Raw genomic sequence first — 23,386 nt, 5'->3', positions numbered from 1 at the left:
CACTGGATTGGAAAACACCTTTAATCCAATTTGGCAGTTTGACAATTTTAAACATGCTGGCAAAAAGAAAATCAAATCTGTCGCAAAATTCTAAAACAACGAAAGCTAGGAAGGTAGACAGAAGTCAACAAACTTCTCCTGAAGCAGAGCTCAGGGGGATCATCAACGCCAACAAGATACTCATTATATGGCATCTCAGTGAGCTGCTGAGATGCCAGAACAATCACAGGCACGGTGCGAGGAATAAGTTCAACAGCAGGCCAGCTTGACAGCTGCCGAAATGCTGGCGAAGGCTTATCATCAACGCCAACAACACGCTCATTATATAGTGTCCCAGCAAGCTGCTGAGATGCTGAAACAATCACAGGCACGGCGTGAGGAACAGTTCAGCAGCAGGACAGTTTGAGAGCTGCCGAAACGCCGGAGCAGGCAAACCATCAATGGCAGCAATTTGCTGAATATAGGCGGATCATCGACACCAACAACACGCAGATGAAGTTGCAGGCAGAGGCTAGTCAAACTGTAAAGCTTGGCATAGAGAATGCAGGTTATTATTATTGTATATATATATATATATATATATATATATATATATATATATATATATATATATATATATATAGCACCATTAATTCCATGGTGCTTTACTTTTGGGGGTTTACATACAGTACACAAAATATACAGGTAGATATAATACTAACAATGACCGACAGGCACAGTGGGGTAGAGGGCCCTGCCCGCGAGGGCTTACAAACTATGAGGAAAGAGGGATAAAGAAAGAAGGAGAGGGGAGACTGTTCAGATGGTGGTGTGGCGGTAGTGTTATTGGAGGTTGTAGGCCTTCCTGAATAGGTGGGTCTTCAGGAACTTCTTGAAGCCTGTGATTGTGAGGGTCAGTCTTATGTGTCTTGGTAAGGAGTTCCAGAGTATGCAGAGGATGCACAGGAGAAATCTTGGAGACTGTTGTGTGAGGAGCGGTTGAGGGCAGAGCGGATTAGGAGGTCATTGGAGGATCTGAGGTTACATGTGGGCAGGTAGCGGGAGATTAGGTCAGAGATATATGGAGGGAACAAGTTGTGGATTGCTTTGTATGTTAACGTTAGTAGCTTAAACTCAATTCGCTGGGTTATGGGTAGCCAGTGGAGGGACTGGCAGAGGGGAGCAGCTGATGAAGATCGGGGGGGGGGGGGGGGGAGAGAGGTGAAGTAAGCGAGCAGCACAGTTTAAGGTGGACTGGAGAGAGGCTAGGGTGTTAGCTGGGAGTCCATGGAGTACATCCGAACTATAATTAGAATCCCCAAAATGTAACCTTCCTCTGTCCCCGCTCCCATATTACCCCACATGATATGATGTCTTTTCAGGCTAACTTTATCTGTCCAAGCTATATCCACAGGACTCCACTAGTGATGGCTCATAAGGTTTTGTTTGTGTAATGACAGTCACCTCTCTTACAGAATTGTCTGAATACTGTATAAGCAATGCCGCCCCTGCTACCTCTTGTGTCACCCCCTCTACCTCATAGATTGTAAGCTCTTGCGAGCAGGGCCCTCAGTCCCATTGTGTGAAACGACGTTCTTTGTTATGTATCTGTCTGTATTTGAACCCTACAAATTGTACAGCGCTGCGGAATATGTTGGCGCTATATAAATAAAAATTATTATAAAATTTATTATTATTAAGGGTGTTGCAGTAATCTAGGCGGGAGATTATAAGGGCCTGGACGAGCGTTTTAGTAGTTTCAGGGGTGAGGAAGGAGCGGATTTGGTGGATGTTCTTGAGTTGGAGGCAGCAGGAAGTGTCGAGGGTTTTACCGTGTGACTTCAGGATAGGTCGGGGTCCAGGGTTACCCCAAGGCATCGGGCCCGTGGGAGAGGGGTAAGTGTAGTACCGTTGACTTTGATAGATGATGAACTCCGTTTTCTCCATATTGAGTTTGAGAAAGCAGGAGGAGAGGAAGGAGGCTACAGCTGTTAAACAATCTGGTATTCTGGCCAGCAGAGAGGTAATGTCTGGTCCAGAGATGTATATTTGGGCGTCATCGGCACAGATACAGGATTCCCTGTTAGTGAGCTTTTGCTGCTTTCAGTTGTGTGTGCAAATACACATACAACTGAAAGCGGTCATTGTAGGCCATGGTCCACACAACCGCGGTCTACACTGACTGCAGAGTGTGACCTCTGCACCGAGGCAGGCGTGATGACATAGGTCATTGCGCCTGCTGTCTGAGGGAGGAGGAGGAGGAGGACGCACAGCGGCTCTTCATGGGTAAGTATAAGTGTGTGTGTAGGTGGGTGTGTAGCTGTATCCATAGGTGCGTACTGAAGAGCATGTAATACTATGTTGTGTGTGTGTGGGGGGGGGGCGTACTGAGGAGCATATAATACAGTGGGGAGGCGTACTGAGGAGCAAATAATACTGTTTGTGAGGGGGTGTACGGTGGAGAATACTGTGTGGGGGCATACTGAGGAGCACATAATACAGTGTGGGTGTACAGAGGAGCAGATAATACTGTGCGAGAGGGAACGTACTGAGGAGCATATAATACTGTGGTGGGCGCTACTGTGGATCTTATCTTAATATTTTTATTTTTTTTTAAACTATATTTCGGCCCTCTAATGGGGATAGTGAACTGGCCCCCTGTTTGAAAAGTTTGAACACTCCTGATATATAATATATCAAGTCATAAATGTATAAGCTGAGTTTTAACTCAAACTTGTCTAGAAGGTATCCTGAAATGTTGTGGTTACAGCATATGTTTTGTGCCTGGGGTTCCATGGCAATAGCAAATAATAATGGGAATAGAGGACATCTCTGTCTAGTTCTTCTGTGAATGTTAAAATACAATGAGAAATGTCCTAAAAATTTAATTCTATCTTGTAGGCAATGATAAAATGAGCATATCGTCAGTAAAAAAGGTACCACTGATACTGGTATTTATGAGAACTTAATGAAGATATCCCAGCCCGCACAGTTATCAAGTGTTTCTTTGAAGTGGAAGCATGAAAAACGTTACAGGCTAATCTAATATTGTCTGTCAGGTAAAATTGAATCTTTTTTGGTGTGGCTTAACTGGGGAGGTCATATAGCAAGCTAGCCTATTGATCGGGATTTTCATTGGGTGAATATTAGCACAGTGTGACTCATCCTTTCGAGGTTTTGAAAAACATGGAGATATTGGCTTGGAAAAATTCAGCAGGGATGTGTTCCCCGAAAGTATAGCTTTAGAAAAGGAAAGCAAAAGTGGGGTGGGGTGAGGATGTGAGCAAGTTTTCTATAATATAAGGCTGTGTAGCCATCAAAGCCAGAGCGGAGAGAGTTAGGGACTATTTTTATGGCGTCTGATAATACTTCCATGGTTACAGGGGTGTTAAGGGAGGCCTGGTCATCTTCAGTCAGTGTAGGTAGGGGTAGGTCAGTTCTGGAGGTCTCATAGATGAAGTTGAAAATGGCCCATACAGGGAGGAGAAAAACTTGTGCATGGGTTTGTTGTTGGAGTTCCCTGCAAGTTATGTACTTGATATACCTGTATCTGTCTGAGATGTGCATTAAGTTTTCTGATAAACATGGAGGCAGCATAAAGTTTGACCTTACTCCGAGATTTTTTTTTCACTCTACTGTCCTCCAGGGCAGTGAGGGCTGTACTTTTTTTTTTTTCTCTCTGAGATTTGGGTCTTAAACTTCGGTGTTGGATGATGAGTATATTTTAACTCCAGGGTGATACATTTCTGTAACAATGTAGAGAGTGCATGAAGTCTTTATTTCATTAATTGCCCACATATGACAGCTCTGTGTACTAGCCATATATTGTTAGAAGATGTGGTTAGGCATTTATCATAAAGTATTCCTGGAGGGATGTTAAGAGATGGCGGGATTTCCGGGTGAATGAGTAGGGAGTCATTTAGTTGAAATGAAAATGGATGTGAAGAAGGTCTAGAGTTGATAGACAGTGTATATTGTGGTCGAATCATGCTCACTGGTTATATGCAATGTACTTAGTAGAGAGCTGTGAAGATATTAGGAAGAAATCTATTCTTGAGGAGCCGTGATGACTCGTTTGAATAATGGAAAACAATAGAACAGGAGTAGGGAACTTTCGGCTCTCCGGCTGCTGTGAAACTACAACTCCCAACATGCTCCATTCACTTCCATGGGAGTTCCAAGAACAGCAGAGCAAGTATGCATGCTGGGAGTTGTAGTTTTGCAACAGCTGATGAACCAAAGGTCCCCTACCTCTGCAATAGAATAACCATACAATATTTAAGGGATATGGGTGAAGAAAATTCAGAAGGTACTGGAAGGACATCTATCCCATCTGGAGTTCATCAGTACATTAGCCTCCCTCTAAAAGAATATAGGGCTTGGCAAATTTGTCTAAATGGTGAAAAAAAGGTGGCAAAGAGGGTAGCCTGTGGAGAATTGGAGGCAGAAAGATTGACAATGGTATCAATTTGCAATGGTATCAATTATAGACATTTTAAGAATGGCAATTCCCTTCGATTTTGTGTTAGAGGTAGAAAGAAAGACGAAGTGCTGTGGAGGATGTCAGCTTGTGTAAGCTCCATTTTATATTTCAGACATATGTGGTCACAACCTCCATTTTGTTGAGACTATACGGCCAGACATGTCCTATAGACTCCATTTTGTTTAGAGAGCTCACAACCCTCCCCCTCAGCGGGTGTGACCTCTCTCCTGTTTCTTATCGAATAGGCATGCATCAGGACTATTGTTACAACTTCTCCACCAATCATGTTATGCTAATTATGCAAGTAAATCCTCTTCCTGCCTATGCAATGTATTATATACTGCTTGATTGTCATCATTAAAACAGAACCACCATTTACAACCACACAGCTGAGCGTATTTTGTGCGCGTCTCTAGCATATGCTACCATGTCTTTAACAATTTGGGCTTCAATACAGTGATACTTAGAGCTGATTGCGCTCACAGTGCCTATCAAAGATTGTAAAATCCATGGTGTGATACCAGCAATAGTGGTTTGCTGAGCAATATAACAAAATCATCATGATTACAACAAAGGCCATGTAAATCGCCTGTGAACCAAATGATCGCAGCTGAACAATCTCACGGTCCAAAAGAGAAAACCAAGGGGTTATCCTGCTGTACAAACCAGAACGGAATTTGGCCTCTGAAAGATGACCGAATATACAAAAAGATAATAGATTGCTAAGGAAAGGTGTCAGTTACTTTAAGAAAAAAAAAAAAAAATTGAAAATATAAATAATGACAAACATTTGTAATGTTTTTTTTTCTCACATATAGAATTGTGGAGTGGAGATAGTGGCTGCAATACAGGCGCACATCAGTATATTTTGACATGTGGAATCCCAGACAAACATGAAGAGAACATAAAAAATCCATGCGTGATGCCCTTGGCTATATTCAAAATCATATAACTATAATCATCTTAAAAGTGAGTCTCTTGTCTGGCTAGGTTGCCAACAGTATAGATCCTGAATGCAAGAACCTTCTGTAATCTAGAATTTATTGTAGCTGGTTATCTTCTTGTGCATATAGTGTCCTTGCCTGATAACTTGTCTCAGACTACAGAAAGATCCTGCATTCATTGTTGGAGCCATTGGCAACCAATCAGGACAATAGACTGTTTCAAGGAAGATAATAGAAGAACAGGTGGAGCAGGCAGTGTCCAAGGAGGGGGAATTGCTTTTATTATTCTCCTGATCCTGTCACTTTAGATAACCCCAGGGGAGGGAGTACTATAAACTTTTCTTCATGATATCATCCCCAGAGACAATCGAGCCCTAATATTCTGATAGCATTGTCTGGTAACAAAGCAGATTTGGCCTCCAAGCAAGCTGTGGACTTCCAGGAAGCTCAAGCTTATGCAGATGACAACAGCTTATTGTTTATGGAGACTCCTGCCAAAATATCAGCAAACGTGAATGAAATATTCATGGCAATAGCCAAAAAGCTTCCCAAGGCGGAACCACAAGCTGGTGGCGGCAACACTGTCAGAGGTCGGGGAGTAGATCTTACCGAAAGCACACAACCTAGCAAAAGTCAATGCTGTAGTAACTAAGCCTTCATGTACTTCTAAAACTATTGATTTTTTTCTTGCTTCCTAATTGTTAAAATAAGAATTGAGTGTTTAACCCTTTTTCAGCCTGGGTGCCGGCCCTTCAGTGCAATGTGCTAGTGGCAGTTCCCCTTGGCAATAGATTCAATAACGTGGCCCAGTGAAACTATAAAACAGCCGAAGAGACTTGCAGTGTTGTCTTTCCTCGAGTTCTTTTTGTGCTGAATCTGGTTTTTAACCTGCATGTATTAATTTCTAAAAGCAGATAAAATGTCGCCTTGTAGCAGATACACGCCTTCTTGAAGCCTGTGATTGTGGAGGTCAGTCTTATGTGTCTTGGTAAGGAGTTCCAGAGTATGGGAGATGCACAGGAGAAATCTTGGAGATGGTTGTGTGAGGAGCGGATGAGAGTAGAGCGGAGTAGGAGGTCATTGGAGGATCTGAGGTTACATGTGGGCAGGTAGCGGGAGATTAGTTCAGAGATATATGGAGGGGCCAGGTTGTGGATCGATTTGAATGTTTACGTTAGTAGCTTGAACTCAATTCGCTGGGCTATGGGTAGCCAGTGGAGGGACTGGCAGAGGGGAGCAGCCGATGAAGATCGGGGGGGGAGAGGTGAATTAAACGAGCAGCGCAGCTTAAGGTGGACTGGAGGGGGGTGAGGGTGTTTGCTGGGAGTCCATGGAGAAAGGTGTTGCAGTAGTCTAAGCGGGAGATTATGAGGGCCTGGATGAGCATCTTAGTGGTTTCAGGGGTGAGGAAGGGGCAGATAGAAAGCATAGAAACTGTTAGTGTAGACACCATCCTCCCCTGATTTCAACTCTATTGAGAACCTTTGGAGTATCCTCCAACAAAAGACCTATTAGGCCAAGGCCCCACGTTGTGGAAAGGCAGCTTTTTTGTTGAAGATTTTGCTGCGGTTTTTTGAGCCAAAGCCAGGAGTGGATTGAGCAAAAGGTTAAAGTATAAGTACTGTAGTTCTTACATATTTCTCATTCATTTTTTAGCCATTCTTGGCTTTGGCTTGAAAAACCGCAACAGACTAAGCTGCATTTCTGCAGCGTGAGGCCTTAGCCTTCGAGTGGGAGGCAAGCCACATCAAAACAGTAGCTCTGGGGGTGTATTCTGCAAATTCTGCAAAGAAATTCAAGCAGAAACTACCCTCAAACTCAAGTTCAATGGATGCTAGAATTGTGAAGTTGAAGATGCCCTATGTTACCATGAAATTTGGCCTGGTAAGATGTTTTTGAATGAATCAGCAAATGATCCTTTTTAGTCCTTTACAACATATAAACTGTTTACAAGTTCTGTTGTGCATAATTATTTGGAACAGTGGATTTTAATTTTTAAATTTGGGAGGTTTTTCCAACATAATTAGATTTATACTAACAGTCCAGCTTATTTGTAATTACAGATCCCCTATATTTGATGGGACTGCTTTTATGTTATTAGAGACATGCATAAATTAATACGTTGACGTCTTTCAAATATTTTAAAAGGATCAAAAAAAGTTATAGTTTATTTATTATTTTCACCTTAGGGCCGAGTATTTTGGATATAGTTTGAATAGTGGGTTACCCTTCACTATCTGTGATACACAGTCTACAAAGGAACTGTCATTAGTATGATACAGATTTTCCTGCTGACAGACTCCCTTTAAAAGACCATGATATTGTAGAAAAAGGTTCAGTTGAAACATAAATGGAGAGTAAAAGTGAGAAACAAATTTTCATAGACTTGTGCTGTCGGTGTTGGGGAGGTTTCTTAGAACTGTAAAGCCACCCTTCTGACAGTGGAAAAATATTGTAGCACCAATATCTCTAGCACCGGGGAGCATAATTGGAAAAGCCAACAGTCCAATCAGTTTTCTAGCAATATAGAATACCGTACATCTATGAGGATGTGAAAGATCCTCTTTAAACACCAAGTACAGTTTATCTAGATAACACAAACTGCTCAGAGGACTTCAGTTGTGAGAGCTACTGTGTATACAATCCTTTCACAGTTAAACTGCTCCTATAAGACAAGGCATTACTAAGTCAATTGTGTCTCTTTGAAAGCTGGACTCTCATATTTCCATGTATACAGATATAATCCTCCAGATAATGCAGTTACTCAGCAGGCGAGATCGGAGTAGTCTCCTTTCATAAAAAAAAGTAGACCTTACCATGACAGTACATTTCTGGAAACAATGAACACATTATCTAAGCCAATGGCAGCACAAAAGCTCTATGTCCATGGCTTTTTTTTTTTTTTTTGAAATTGTACCCACCATATGTGCATTATATGGGTCACCAAGTTTAAGCAAAAATGGTACTGTTTTAATAGTGAAAAAAGTTATATAATTTTCCAGTATACTTTCTGTACCAATTCTCCATGCTGTCATTCTTTGTTCACTTGCAGTGGACAAAAAAAAAAAAAATCAGTCTGTGGTCATGTGATGTATACACAGGTGCACAGCTCATTATATTCACAGCACAGTACTCAGAACTCTGTCTTGTAAGGAGCTGTGCACCTGTGTGTCCATCACATGACCATGGAATGATAATATATTAGTAGGGCTGGGCGATTAATCGAAAATTAGAATATCAACCAAGATACCATATGTAATTTTGTTCCTCTCTTATTTCAGTTCAGTTATTACAATATTTGCAGTGTAGCTCAGACTGCTGAACATGTCTGAATTGAAATCGCTATTATTGTACTGTGGAGTCTCTTCAGACACCAAGAGTAGAATAAGTATGTGCGTTCCAAGAGTAGTTCCGGCATGTGAGACGCATATGCATCCCAAGCGATGGGCTATGACGCATAATTATACGTCAGGGCGGGCTTTTTATGAATACATGCGCAGGTAGATACGCCTGGATGCTGGAAAGGATTTCAATATACTGCATAAAGGTTTGTAGTTTTTTTTATTGTATTGCTGACATAATGTTAGTCTTAAATAGTTTCTTAACTATTTATTGGTTGTCATTTGTCCATTTGATGTGTTTTTTGCTACAATTGTAAAGTGATGAGGTCACTATGGGGGTGCATCCCCGGATGTCTATTTATATTCTGTGCTCTCAGTATCTATGCAATACTGTCCTTTGTACACCTGAAAAAACAACCAGCTTCCGGTTTCGAAATGCGTTGTGTGTGAGGCTTTAATAAACTAATGAAAAAAGAACTACGATTGGTAAGCGCGGATCCTTTTATCCATTTGATACTCCTGCAGAAGTTGGTTGGATAGGTCCTTTTCTGTATAATATTTCCAGTTTAGCTCAGACTGCTGAACATGTACTGTGGAGTCTCTTCAGACACCAGAGTAGAATAAGCAGAAGGCCAGGGGACAGCACTTCTGGTTGATGTCAAGTGGTGTCTCACCACTTGTGTCTATGATGAAAGGTGTGAATTTGCAAAAGAAAGTGTGTGACCTCAGATGTAGGTGTTATTATATCTGTGATTTTATTGCAGAGGAGACTAGAGAAAGGAGGGGGTACACAGAGTGAGAGTCAGCAGATGAATCATGGGAAATGTAGTTTGTCCACAGATTCACTGCATCTGCATGCACATACCTTCATAAAATCACCAGAACTGGAATGAACAAAAATCTGCTTTGAAGCTATAAATGTTAGTGTCATCCTATAAAATGTAAGGTTTACAGATCGCAAAAAGCCAGTGCACCCCTAAACTCTATATATTCCTTGAAAGCACACAACCTGAAGATTACATGTGTCTCTATGGGTTAATAGCAATGTCCACCTTCATGTAACTTTGTGACAAACACACAATTCTTTTAAAAAAATCCACTAACACATACCGTGTTTCCCCAAAAGTAGGACACCCCCGAAAGTAAGGCATATGGGGTGGGGGGTTTGGTTCTGTTGAAGTGCCTAATATAAGGCACCCCCAAAAATAAGGCATGCCCGGCAGTGGTGGGCGGGGCTTAGCGGAGCTTTCATGGGCGTTGGCTTAGCGATCCCCACTTCACTGACACAGCAGCCGTGCTCTGTGCTCCGTGTGCACAGCAAAGCCGGCTGCTGCCTCTGCTGTTGTGTCCACTGTCCCTGCTGCTGTAGGATGAGCTCTCCCAGCTCATCCCAAAGGCAGCAGCCACCATACAGCAGAGGCAGCAGCCGGCTTTCCTGCGCACAGGAGCACAGAGCACGGCTGCTGTGTCAGTGAAGTGGGGATCGCTAAGCCCCGCCCACAAAAGCCCCGCTAAGCCACGCCCCCTGAAGTCACGCCCACCACTCCCGGGATGAACAGCAGCACCAGCGCTGCTAGGAAGATAGGAAAGGCAAGTAGGATACCTTGTCCCCCTCCCCTACTCTACCTACAACCGGCAGTTATGCTGACGCTCCACTAAGTAAGTGCCGGTATGACTGCCGGTTGTAATAAGACATCCCCCGAAAATAAGACAGGTCCTATATTTAGGACGACAGTTTAATATAAGACACTGTTTTATTTTCGGGGAAACATGTTATTTGCACCTTAAACTCCTATTCAATTGAACATTCACAGAAAAGAATACATAAAATAGGTGTACACTAGAGATGAGCGAACACTAAAATGTTCGAGGTTCGAAATTCGATTCGAACAGCCGCTCACTGTTAGAGTGTTCGAACGGGTTTCGAACCCCATTATAGTCTATGGGGAACATATACTCGTTAAGGGGGAAACCCAAATCCGTGTCTGGAGGGTCACCAAGTCCACTATGACACCCCAGGAAATGATACCAACACCCTGGAATGACACTGGGACAGCAGGGGAAGCATGTCTGGGGGCATAAAAGTCACTATTTCATGGAAATCCCTGTCAGCTTGCGATTTTCGCAAGCTAACTTTTCCCCATAGGAATGCATTGGCCAGCACTGATTGGCCAGAGTACGGAATTCGACCAATCAGCGCTGGCTCTGCTGGAGGAGGCGGAGTCTAAGATCGCTCCACACCAGTCTCCATTCAGGTCCGACCTTAGACTCCGCCTCCTCCGGCAGAGCCAGCGCTGATTGGCCGAAGGCTGGCCAATGCATTCCTATGGGTATGCAGAGAATGCAGAGACTTAGCAGTGCTGAGCCAGTTCTGCTCAACTACACCGTGTGCCGGTCAGCCCATCAGATGTAGCAGAGCCGAGGGTGCACTGGAACCCCTGTGCAAACTCAGCTCACGCTAATAGAATGCATTGGCCAGCGCTGATTGGCCAATGCAGTCTATTAGCCCGATGAAGTAGAGCTGAATGTGTGTGCTTAGCTCAACTACTCCACCGGCGTATATTGCATATATTGCACTGCATATATTGTATATAAAAACACAACTTAGTATTTGATATGTAACTTTGCTGTAAACGGATTAAAAGCAAAAAACTGCACAAAAATTGTAATTTATGAACTATACCGTAATCTCTATGCCTAACTAATGTGATAACTAATGCTGGTTTCAGATTGGTATAACATGGGCGCTTGATTACTCATATATTATGGACGTAACCTCTGAAGTTCCTGCAGTTCATCATTACTGGTGTTAGAGTTATAATTCTAGATCTGATGACAGGTCTTTAGATTGTAATGTCAGTGCAAAATAAACACACTGTTCTAAAATTCCAGTTTTTGGAAACTAGACCATGAATATAAGGTGACATTCAATTGGTAAAAATGTTGTAAAAGAAAAAATATCCTTGTACCGTGTAAGCCAGTGGATATGAAATGAAACATTTTTTGAGAGAAGTCCTCAGTAGTTGATACCTTTTTTAATGGCTAACTTAAAAAGTTTTTTGATGACATATCGAGCTTTCGAGACTACTACTATCCTGATGAAGAGACCACTATAGTAGACTCGAAAGCTCGATATGTCATCAAAAAACTTTTTAAGTTAGCCATTAAAAAAGGTATCAACTACTGAGGACTTCTCTCAAAAAATGTCTTTCATTGGTAAAAATATGTCATTTATCAACTTATCCCTCTGTGTGACACAGCGTAAAAGTATAGTATGCTCTCTGATTGATGGGCGAGGGAAAGTCCATGCTACCCCTCCCCCTGAGGACACATACAGGTTTATACCTCTAAACCTTGTAATGAACCAACTGCAAGATGGGAAATACTTAAAAATATCGACCACATTGAGAACAAACCATAAATGGACAAAATTCCCCAATGAAGAAATACAGACAAGAGGGGAAACAATAAACTTCATGGAGAAACTGAACTAATCTCTACAACCACCACAACAAATAGAACATCTGAGCAAGGTAAGGCCATCTGGCTACACACAAAACTACCAGCTCACCAGACAACAGATTAAGGAATACACCTAGAACTAAAATTAAGGAATACAGACATATCCTAGAAATCCACAAAATGGAATACCAAAATATTGAACAAGATGAAATATTTGAGATAGATAGATGCTGGGAACAGTTACGCTGGGTTCACACCAGCGACTGAACTCAGTTTTCATGTTTGCATGTCTGCATGTTTGCATGCAGAAGACGGAAACCTGTCATGCCGAATCCGGCTGTGTGTGCCGGTGAACGTTTTATGTGCTCCGCGGCGAAACAGTTTTTTTTTTTTAAACCGGACTCAGAGTACTGCATGTCCGACTCTGTGTCCAGTTTAAAAAAAATCGGTTTCGCCGCAGAGCGCATAAAACGCTCACCGGGGGCTTGAAACATGCTGGCAGATTTCCGTCTCCTGCCCCTGTTTTGTGAAGGAAACGGAAACCTGCAGAACGGAGTACGGGCGCAGATGTGAACAAGCCCTTATACAACAGTCTCACAATAGAGATTACATATGCCTGTAACCTAAGCCAAGAGGTCAGAAGAAAGAGAAAACATCTGTATCTCAAAGCCCACCCCGAAACTCTGTTTGCTGATTACACTTCAAAATGACTAATTAATAAAATGACCAACTTAATCATGTACACAAAACAGACACAAGCCTGGCACAAGGCTGTATGTGACTGCTACATACAGTATACGACAGATGATACCGACAAAAGCAAAACAGAGTAAAAAATACAGAAGAGTGGGGCGTAGTGTCACTTACCATAGCGCTACATGATACCGGAATATTTTTGATCCAAGAAAAGCAAACCAAGCTCCTGAAATTTATAGACATCAAAAAACTAGCTCAGACAAACAAAATAGAGACAGACACAGAACCATCCTCCAGCCCTGGACAATCTCCTTCTACAACTTCCCCAATACAGGAAAGCAATATACCTGCACACAGACACAAGCCAGCAAACCCTCCCCCAGCCCCTCACACCTCTCACTGAAGTCCATTGCAGAGACTGTATCACAACTGGAGAGACACTTCACTATGCATAAACAGAACTATGAGAGAAATTCCAATGACAACAACACACATCACCAAACAGCCACAGAACTCCCCAGCATAAATGGAAACACAATAGAAGAAGCCATTCACAAACTTCACCCAGAAAATGCAAATGAGAAAGAAAAGATAACAGCCTGTCACCAGGAGAACACAAAATATGAAACTCTGCCTCCAGAAAATTGCAGATTTGAAGAAAGAGTTAACAGATCTGAAACTACAGACACAAAAACAAAGACAGGGCAAACCCAAACAATGAAAACCTCAAACTCAGATATAGTCCTGATCATAGACTCCAATGGCAAGTACATTAATACAAGAAAGCTATTCCCGTGGCAAAGAGTCAAGAAAATCCACGATCTAACAATTGACAAAGCAACCGCCATCATCAACAAACCTTTCTTTACCACCCCCAAGCACATCGTCATACACACAGGTACAGAAGGTCTCCCTGACCAGCACCAACAGATAGCGGGTCAACTGGTCCAACTAGCAGAGAAAGCAAAGCAACAGTTTCCAGACTGTATTATCATCCTGTTATCTCTGCTCCCACGAGAAGACATCTCTAAAGATATCAGGGAAATCAATACAGAGATGGCTACCAAAATCAGATCAACATCAGGCATCACCCTGACACAACACTCCTCCATAGATAAGGACCACCTATATAATAACAAACACTTCAATAAACATGGAGTCAGCCTACTAGTGAAGGAATTCAAAGACTTAGTGGTCAAAAGAGACTCCGGGGAAAGACACCAAACAAGACAAAGACTCATGGAAACAACACCCGACAACCACCAATATACAAGACAAAAAACCCCAAAGAGGTCACCTAGCAAGAAAAAGCCAAAGCCAACCAGAGCAACGACATAGAGGTGATAAAGAGAATAGAGAGAATGGAGTCCGTGGTCACTACAATGGCCACAACAGCGGCACACACAAACGAAACTATCACCTACTCTGCCAAATTGATACCAACCATGAATCCAGCCCGTCCTCTGCAGGACAGCTCATTACAAGGTTTACCCACCAAAGATGATACCACTAACTATCAGTAGTTGGAATATACAAGGGCTGTACGCCTCAGCCTTTGGATCTAAACCAAAAGATCCAGACTTCATAGACAGAATAAAAAATATAGACATCCAAATCCTCCTAGAGACATGGACCCGGGCAGAAAGAGTCCCTAACGCCAAAGGGCTACAAGGAATTTTCTGTGCCTGCCCAGAAAAATAAGACCACCAAACAAGGCCGCCACTCAGGAGGCATACTAATATGGTTTAAGGAGGAGCTCAAAGAACATGTAAAAGCTACCAAACGTGGAACCAATCACATATGGCTAAAAATAAGGAGCTCCATCCTCAGCAACCAACAAAACATCTATCTCTGCGCAGTATATATCCCCCCACCAGGGTCCCCCTACCACAACCCCTATAACTACGAGGTCCTACAAAGGGAAGCGGCCCAATTCCAACCCAAAAATAAAACAAAACAAAGACACCGAGCACACTAAGTGTAGTATTTGAGAGTACACAAATGATTAAAAACTGGGTAAGTATTAATGTGGACCAGATGTCCTCTCACCTTATGAGGTTGTGAACAGTCACAACACTTGAAATCGTATTAAGGTGAGAGTGGCAGCAGTTCAATCCGTCACCGGAGAAAATACTGAAGAGGAAAAGGGGACCAAAGGTCCGTTGAGGGAGAACCGTGCACACTGGTATGTTTAGGAAGATGGTAAACCAGGGTCCAATCACATAGGGTTTATTGGGTAGTTATGCTGTATTTTTAACTACCCAATAAACCCTATGTGATTGGACCCTGGTTTACCATCTTCCTAAACATACCAGTGTGCGCGGTTCTCCCTCAACAGACCTTTGGTCCCCTTTTCCTCTTCAGCAAATCCAACCCAAAGGCAGAGTACTGATATGCGGAGACCTCAACGCAAGAACAGGCACAGAGATAGACTACCTGCCCCCGACGACAAACCACATACCCACGGAAGTGAGACCCACCACCCAGAACCCACACAGACAAGAAGAAACAGCCAGGACAGAATTGTCAACAAGAGCGGGAGACAACTGCTGAACATGTGCCGGAGCCTAGGTATATACATAATGAACGGATGTATCAGAGGCGACTCCATAGGACGCTTCACACTAAACTCCCAAGTGGGCAACAGCGTGGTGAACTACGCCATTAGACGCAGACCAGTCAGACAATGAAGACTTCACAATCGCCCCTGACTCTCACTTATCAGACCACATCCAGATCCTGCTCTACATGAGACACACAAACAAAACACCCCCACAGGAGCCCCAACAGACCGGCCTCTACAACCTACCAAGACATCTCAAATGGGCCAACCACCAGGCCATGGAATATACCAACGCAACCAACTGACCTGAAATCAAGACACTGCTCACATACTTCCATACAAACACCTATCAGCCGGATCAACAGGGAGTCACCAGAGCTGTGAAGGATCTCAAGTGCATCCTACTGACCACAGCAGAACTAGCAGGCCTGAACCAAACCATCAAACAGTCTCACAAATGGTTCAACAGCGACTGAAGAGAATTACACCGTACCCTAAGAACAGCCGCCAACTAAAAACACAGAGACCCCAACAACAAGGAGGCGAGAGAAGCCTACAACAATCTGCGCAAGTGATACAAAGGCACCCTCAGAGAGAAGAAACAGAGGTAAAGGCACCCTCAGAGAGAAGAAACAGAGGTACCTCTCCCACAAAATAGAGCAACTCGAGGACTCCCTCCAGGACAGCCCATTCTGGGAGATCTGGCACCACATGGGCACAAAGCCCAAGAAAAACTCCCTCCACATCCAAAACGGCAACATCTGGCTCAACTACTTCAGAGGTCTCTACAAAAACACCCCTGAAGACGACCTAACCCCAGAACAGCAACAGATAACCACCAAACTGAGGGACATGGAGAAATTCATTAAGAACTTCCAGAACCCTCTGGACTAACCAATCACCATAAAAGATATACAAGAAAGAATTGCCCTGCTGAAAGGCAAAAAGGCCAGCGGCCCTGACGGCATCCTACCAGAGTTGATCAAACACAGCCCTCCAGCAATACACGTGGCACTGGCAAAGCTTTTCACCCTCATCCTCAATGCAGGACACTTCCCACAAGACTGGAGCAAAGGCCTCATAACCCCCATCTACAAGAATGGAGACCAATATGACCTCAACAACTACAGAGGGATCTGCATCAGCAGCACGCTAGGGAAACTGTTTAACAGCATCATCAATCACAGAATCCTCACCTTCCTCACAAAACACGGGGTCCTCAGAAAGAGCCAAGCAGGGTTCATGCCAAACCACTGCACCACAGACCATATCTACACCCTGCACAGCCTCATCAAGACCCACGTCCACAACACCAAAAGAGGCAAAATATTCGCCTGCTTCGTGGACTTCAAGAAGGCATTCGATTCGGGGCTGCTCCTGAAACTCCTAGAGATTGGAATAGGAGAAAGAACGTACGATGTCATCAAGAGCTCCTACACTGGAAATCAATGCAGTGTGAAGGTGAACGGGAAAAGGACAGCATACTTCCAACAGGCCCGAGGGGTCAGACAGGGCTGTAGCTTGTTCCCAACGCTCTTCAACATCTACATCAATGAACTGGCTTCAGTTCTGGAGGCATCACCAACCCCAGGCCTCACCCTGAATGACCATAAGGTGAAGTTCCTACTATATGCTGACGACCTCCTACTCCTGTCCCCCACCAAGAAAGACCTCCAAGAAAGCCTGTCAATGCTGGTAAAGTTCAGCACCACATGGGCCCTACCCATCAACCACAAGAAATGCAAAGTCATGGTATTTCAGAAGAAGGGCCACAACAAAGCCCCCACCCCACAATTCACACTGAACTGTTCCACACAAGATAAAACCAACAACTACACCTACCTGTGGCTGGAGCTTAGCCAATCAGAAACCCCCCACCAGAACACCACTAAAGCCCCCCTCCTCACCTGTTTACCCCATACCCACATGCCCCAAACAAGAACGACGAGACCCTAAGGACACTCAAACCCCCAACCCACGAATCCCGTACCCACCCCCCTCCACCACCCCCAACCCCCTTTTTGCTTTGGCAACACCAAATGTTTTATTCTTTGGTAATGCTAATAAAGCACATTTGTATCTTGTATCTTGTTATGCACAGACAATCATGATTTATCAGTCTCTGAGGTCTGAAGCTCTGCTCCTCTCCCCCAACTCCTCCTTCAAGCACCTCCAAGATGCTGCCTGAGGCTGCAGGACACTTTAGAGCGCCATATCTCAGGATCCATTAAAAGATTAGGATTCATTTTAAGACTAGGATTCATTTTAAGAATGAGAATAATCTCATCTCATCAAAATAGCCCTTACAGATTCAGAGCGATTTGATATTAAAAAGACAGTCGGGAATTTAGATCTGCATTGGAATCTCCATGCCGAAAAGCTTTTTTTTTACCAGTGAATTGCTCCAGATCTGTAAGGGCTACCATAAGAGTCTCATTATTAAAATTAATCCAAGATCATCTTAATAACCCTAACAGATCTTTAGCAATCGGCATTGTGAAGGATACCACCTTGCCAAGCCACTTGGCCTAACTGCAACCCCTCTTGCCACCCATGAGTACCAGGGTTCGTCGGATAACATGAAATGAGCTTTATAATTTTTTGTATACTTATTAACCCGAGTGGGTTGATATTAGCCGCTAAAGCATATAAAATATACCTCAATGGATGGTCAAGCAAATACAGGTAAAAATAAGGAATACAGTAGAGAAAATAAAATGGGATTAAAAGAGAAAACAACCACCAAGAAGAGTTCCTAGTCTGATTCGTTGAAGCTTCCACTGTTTAGCCCCAGGGCATTTCCATAGCAGCAACAGGACAAGTGTGCCCTCACATCTCTCCCAGGATAAAAGCCCCCTTCACTCTCTGGACTCAGACCATATGCTTGTGCTAGTCTCTCCCCTGTGTGATGTCACAAGGAGATGAGGCCCAGCCTTAAATCCTCGGACCAGAAAACTATATACAACAATTACTCCTCGCCAGACAACTTTAGTATCAAGCGAGGGGTGTGATGGGGTTCGTGGCGATGTTTCCATCGCATAGACACCAACAGTGACCCCCAGATCCTCTTGAGTAGGAAGTTGATTGTCTGGACCTTTTCCATGCTGCCAACAGTACCGCACTTGGATTTGATATGTCCGTTCAAGACTTGCGCACCCGAGGAATTTATCGGTGCGACTGTAGGATGCTCCCCTTGTAAAATATAATTTTACTTTATTTCATTTTTTTAACTCCTGGGGACATTGTTTATCATAGAAAAGTTTGAAAGCACATCCTTTATGATCTTCCCTGCTGAGATAAAGAAGTTTCTTCACACAACTGTCTCCAAGATTTCTCCCGTGCATCCCCCATACTCTGGAACTCATTAAATAAGACACTTAAGACTGATCCCTGCAATAGCAAGCTTCAAGAAGGCCCTGAAGACTCAGGAAGTCCTACAACCTCTATTAACACTACTGTCTCCACAACGCCATCTGTACAGCCTCTCCTTTCACCTTCTGCCTCTATCTCTCTTCCCTCATAGATTGTAAGCCCTTGCGGGCAGTGCCCTCAATCCCACTATGCCAGTTGGTCACTGTTAGTATTATATTTGTTTTGTATATTTTGTGGAATAGTGCTATATAAATAAATAACAATAATACACTAGTATGCAAGATGGTGACGTATATGGTCTGAAGACTAAACTGCCAGGGTCAGAAGAGTAAAGGTGTGATATCAATTAGCCAGGAATGGTATTGATCTCTAAGATTAATCCCCCTTGGCCGATCCTGTACCACAGTAGTAAGGTCCTCTGCTACTGAAATGCCACTCATACAGTACAAATAAATATGTGGGCAGCAGGGCAGGGAAAAGTTCAACACTCCACAACCACCATCGCTAACCACTCACAAGCATCAACAGTTACTAAAATTACTTGCTTTGGATAAATAATTTTGAACATTGGCAATAAATTTTAAAAGGAGGTAGAGGTACTACTGAGCCCAAACTGGGTCCCAGTGGGTGCCATACTCATATATTTAGATGAAACATCTTCAAAGACAAGAGATCCAATTAAAAAAGATATACCGTATATACTCGAGTATAAGCCAAGGCCCCTAATTTTACCACAAAAAAACTGTGAAAATTTATTGACTCGTGTATAAGCCGAGGGGGAAATGCAGCAGCTACTGGAAAATTTCAAAACTTTAAATATTTGGAGTTTTTGGGTACAGTAGTTGCTGGGAAAGGGGAGGGTTTTTTTTGGTTGTCTCTCTGCCCCTTCAATGAGCTTGAGGACCGTTTCCTCCCTCCCCCCCCCCCCCCTACTTGGAATTCAGCCTGGCTGGATTTAGCGTATCTGCAATGCTCCTATTAACCCCTTCCCGACGGAATAGGAGCACTGAATATACTCTATATTCAGTAGTCCGGGCACTTTCAGACACAGGGATACCTAATGTGTATGTGTTTCACATTAATTTTCTATTTTTATATTTTTTTTAAATAATATAAATTATATTTTTATAATTTTTATTTAACTTTTTTATTATTTTTTAAAGCTTTTTTTTTTCTCTATTTTATGGGAAATTCTATACATTACTTTTACGGCTGGTCAGATTTATTTTTATTTTTTGCTTGACTCGAGTATAAGCCGATGGGGGCTTTTCCAGCACAAAAACTGTGCTGAAAAACTCGGCTTATACGGTATGTTATAAGGTACAAAGTGTAAAATATTTAGATATGCAGAGTTGACTCAGTCAAGCAGGGCAAGTGTACTAAGTGGAGAGAAAGCGGCTCTGGCTTATCTCCTAGAAAACATAAGGCAGCTAAAATCCATTGCATTGGGAGGAACCCCTTGCACGTCAGAGGTCAGCAAGGCTTGTCAAATTGGCCGGTGGATACACATCTAGTGTATACAGGCTGCTTTAGCAGCTTGCAGAGTGGGGCTCTAACATTAGATCCTAATAAGAGGGTGCCAAACTCATTTTCACAGAGGGCCACATCAGATTTATGGTTGTTTTCAAAAAGCAAGTAATTCTGCAACTGTATAAACGTAGCTACGCCAGTTAGGCGTAGTTACTGCTACAGCCATCTGAAAGCAACCATAAGGCTGCTGAGAATAGAGTCATAATTATCTCTCCCTCCAAGTAACAGTCCCCAACAGATAAGTGACCTATTCATCCCCCCACATAGATTTTGGAGACCCTCATAGGTAATAGTTCTCCTACTCCACTTTACATACAGTCCAGACCACTCAATTCTAGATAACTGAATACTTACCGTATATACTCGAGTATAAGCCGACCCGAATATAAGCCGACCCCTCTAATTTTACCACAAAAAACTGGGAAAACTTATTGACTCGAGTATAAGCCTAGGGGGGGGAAATGCAGCAGCTACTGGAAAATTTCAAAAATTAAAATGGCCAGAGTTTTTGGGTGCAGTAGATGCTGGGAAAGGGGAGGGTGTGTTTTGGTTGTCTGTCTGCCCCTTCCCTGAGCTTGAGGACTTGGATTTTTCTTCCCCCCACTTGGAATTCAGTCTGGCTGAATATAGGGTATCTGCAGTGCTCCTATTAACCCCTTCCCGACAGAACAGGAGCACTGCAGATCCCCTATATTCAGTAGACATGGCAGGTCAGACACAGGGATACCTAATGTGTATGTGTTTCACAGTCATTTTCTACTTTTGTATGTATTCTAGGAAAAGGAGTGTTTTAGAACTTTTATGTTTTTAAAATCTTCTTTTTTTTTTTCTTTTGCACTATTTTATGGGAGATTCTATACATTAATATTGTGGCTGATCATAGACCCTCCCTCCAACAAAAAAAAAAAAAAAAAATTTTTTTTTTTTTTGCTGACTCGAGTATAAGCCGAGGGGGGCTTTTTCAGCACAAAAATTGGGCTGAAAAATTCGGCTTATACTCGAGTATATACGGTACCTTTTTTTTTTTGCTCTGCAAAGCTCTGATGTGCCTCCTGGATGTGCACCTCTTCTATTTTCCTGTCTGCTATCCTGTCATTTACGCTATAGCACCGCAAGCAAAACAACAGAGTAGGACCAATTCCCAACATCTGCCATACTAGTATGGCAGATATTTAAGTGCTGACTGGAGTTGAGCAGTCAGCATATTCTTGCTGTATTGCAGGCATTAAGACCCCTGACATCAGAAGTGGCCTCATATACAAACCAGAAATAAAGGAGTTTGGACAACATATATGTGTCCAGATTGAAATGGATGTGCCAATAATGAAACTAATTCTATGTCAAGCACTTGAACACCCAGCAATCACGAAAACAAAGGTGTAAAAGTTCCTCTAAATATTCTATGTGAATGTAGCAGCACAGCAGACACACAACCACAACTCAAAAATACAACAAGCAAAAAATAGGATTAATAAACTTACCATCTCCAGCAGGCAGGCCTCGCTCCTTATCCTCACATTTGTTACATTCGCTGAAGTACAGCAACAGAAATATATCCAAGAAGACCCAAACCAATGAGGTGGCCAAAACCACCTTAAAATATGCAAATTTTTTCATAGCAAGAAAAAAAAAAAAAAAAAAAGTATTAAAAACCAGTGCCACAAAAATAAAAGACAGCAGTGTACCAAGAGTCCAGCTTCATCGGTCTTCTACAAACTGAAAGAAGAAAAAAATAATACTGTGAGAACAGGAAACATGGACATCCTCTATCATCAGTACAACAAGACAGTTACAGGAGCTGACCAACAAACAACATGTGTACTTTATTTACAGGATAGAGAATAATGGTCTAAAAGCTAGAGGTCTCCAAGGACCTCACTGAAAACAACATGAACAGAGCTCATATGTGCCTGCGTTTCATATGGAGCAGCAGTCACATGCACGACCACCACTCTATTCAAACAGGTGCCCAAGGACTGCCATATTAACATTGGTTGCAGGTCAGCTCAGCTCAGCGATCAGACAGGGGAGGTGTAGTTCATGTGACAACTTTGATACACAGAGACTTGTTCTACACTATGCTATGTGATTTGCCATCTTCAATTCTAAACTGAAAATATATTTCACCTTTAAGAACGATTTTGTTTTCTACTTTGGTAAATTCCTGTAGTAGCCTGTTATACCTTAGACACATTTAAAACATACCCCATTTACCCAAAAGTAGCAGTTAAAAGACAGATAAAAGCACAGCATGTCTCAGCACTGAAGTACATATAAATTACTATAACTAGATCTAATAGGTGGTTATGCAGTGGTGCACACTCTGGGCCTATCGCCAGCTGGCACTGACATCTACCTGGGCATGATAAAATTTACCAAGAGAATGGAAGAAAACATCAGAAGAAAAAGATAACGGCAAAGGTTTTAAGGAACTTGAAAAGAAAACCTTCAGCCAGGTCTGACACGCAAGCAATAAAAACCTTGACAGACTCCTAAGATAATGGAAACTGCTGATTTCTTTAAGACATTAGTATCAAATCCAGCTCTAAACATATTAATAATGTGTTCTGCTTCACAGATTCCAGTACAGTTGGTATTTCTTCTCCAGCTCCTATTGTTCCCGAGCAATAAGTGCCGTTAGTTTAGGTGCCTGATACGCTACATAGTCTCGGCACTGTCAAGTGGGCAATGTGTCTGCTCTCCCGACAGTACAGAGCCTAAATTTATAACAAGTGCCAAAACTAACATGAATGGTATGAGCTTGAGAAAAAATTCCAACTGTTTCGGAATTGACAGAGCTGGTGAAAGGTCCTCTTTACTAGCTATGTTCCTGAATAGAGGGCAGCATAACAGAGGCACTGTCTCCCTGTTTACATCTTAGGAGACAGATTTGCATATTCTTCCCATGTTCCTTTGCAGTGGAGCAACTATGGCTGTATAAGTCTCCACACACCTGAGAAGGTGGTCTCTCCCTAAGGATAGACGTTATCCCCATAATCTGGTCTCTCAGCCTCTC

At 42.8% G+C, this 23,386-nt stretch overlaps 1 protein-coding gene across 1 annotated transcript in view; it reads right to left on the bottom strand.

Annotated features, from left to right (window-relative positions):
• Positions 1 to 23,386, bottom strand: part of GALNT1 (polypeptide N-acetylgalactosaminyltransferase 1) — a 127,864-nt gene that overhangs the window by 86,465 nt on the left and 18,013 nt on the right. The window contains exon 2 of the mRNA XM_075271014.1: positions 21,852 to 22,086. Within this exon, the coding sequence (XP_075127115.1) occupies positions 21,852 to 21,987 (136 nt within the window). The 5' untranslated portion in view covers positions 21,988 to 22,086. The remainder of the gene's footprint in view (positions 1 to 21,851; positions 22,087 to 23,386) is intronic.

Source organism: Leptodactylus fuscus, chromosome 4 (assembly GCF_031893055.1).
Source record: "Leptodactylus fuscus isolate aLepFus1 chromosome 4, aLepFus1.hap2, whole genome shotgun sequence".
NCBI lineage: Eukaryota > Metazoa > Chordata > Amphibia > Anura > Leptodactylidae > Leptodactylus > Leptodactylus fuscus.
Note: the sequence above shows the minus strand (reverse complement) of the source record. Positions and strands in the feature narration are given on the sequence as shown.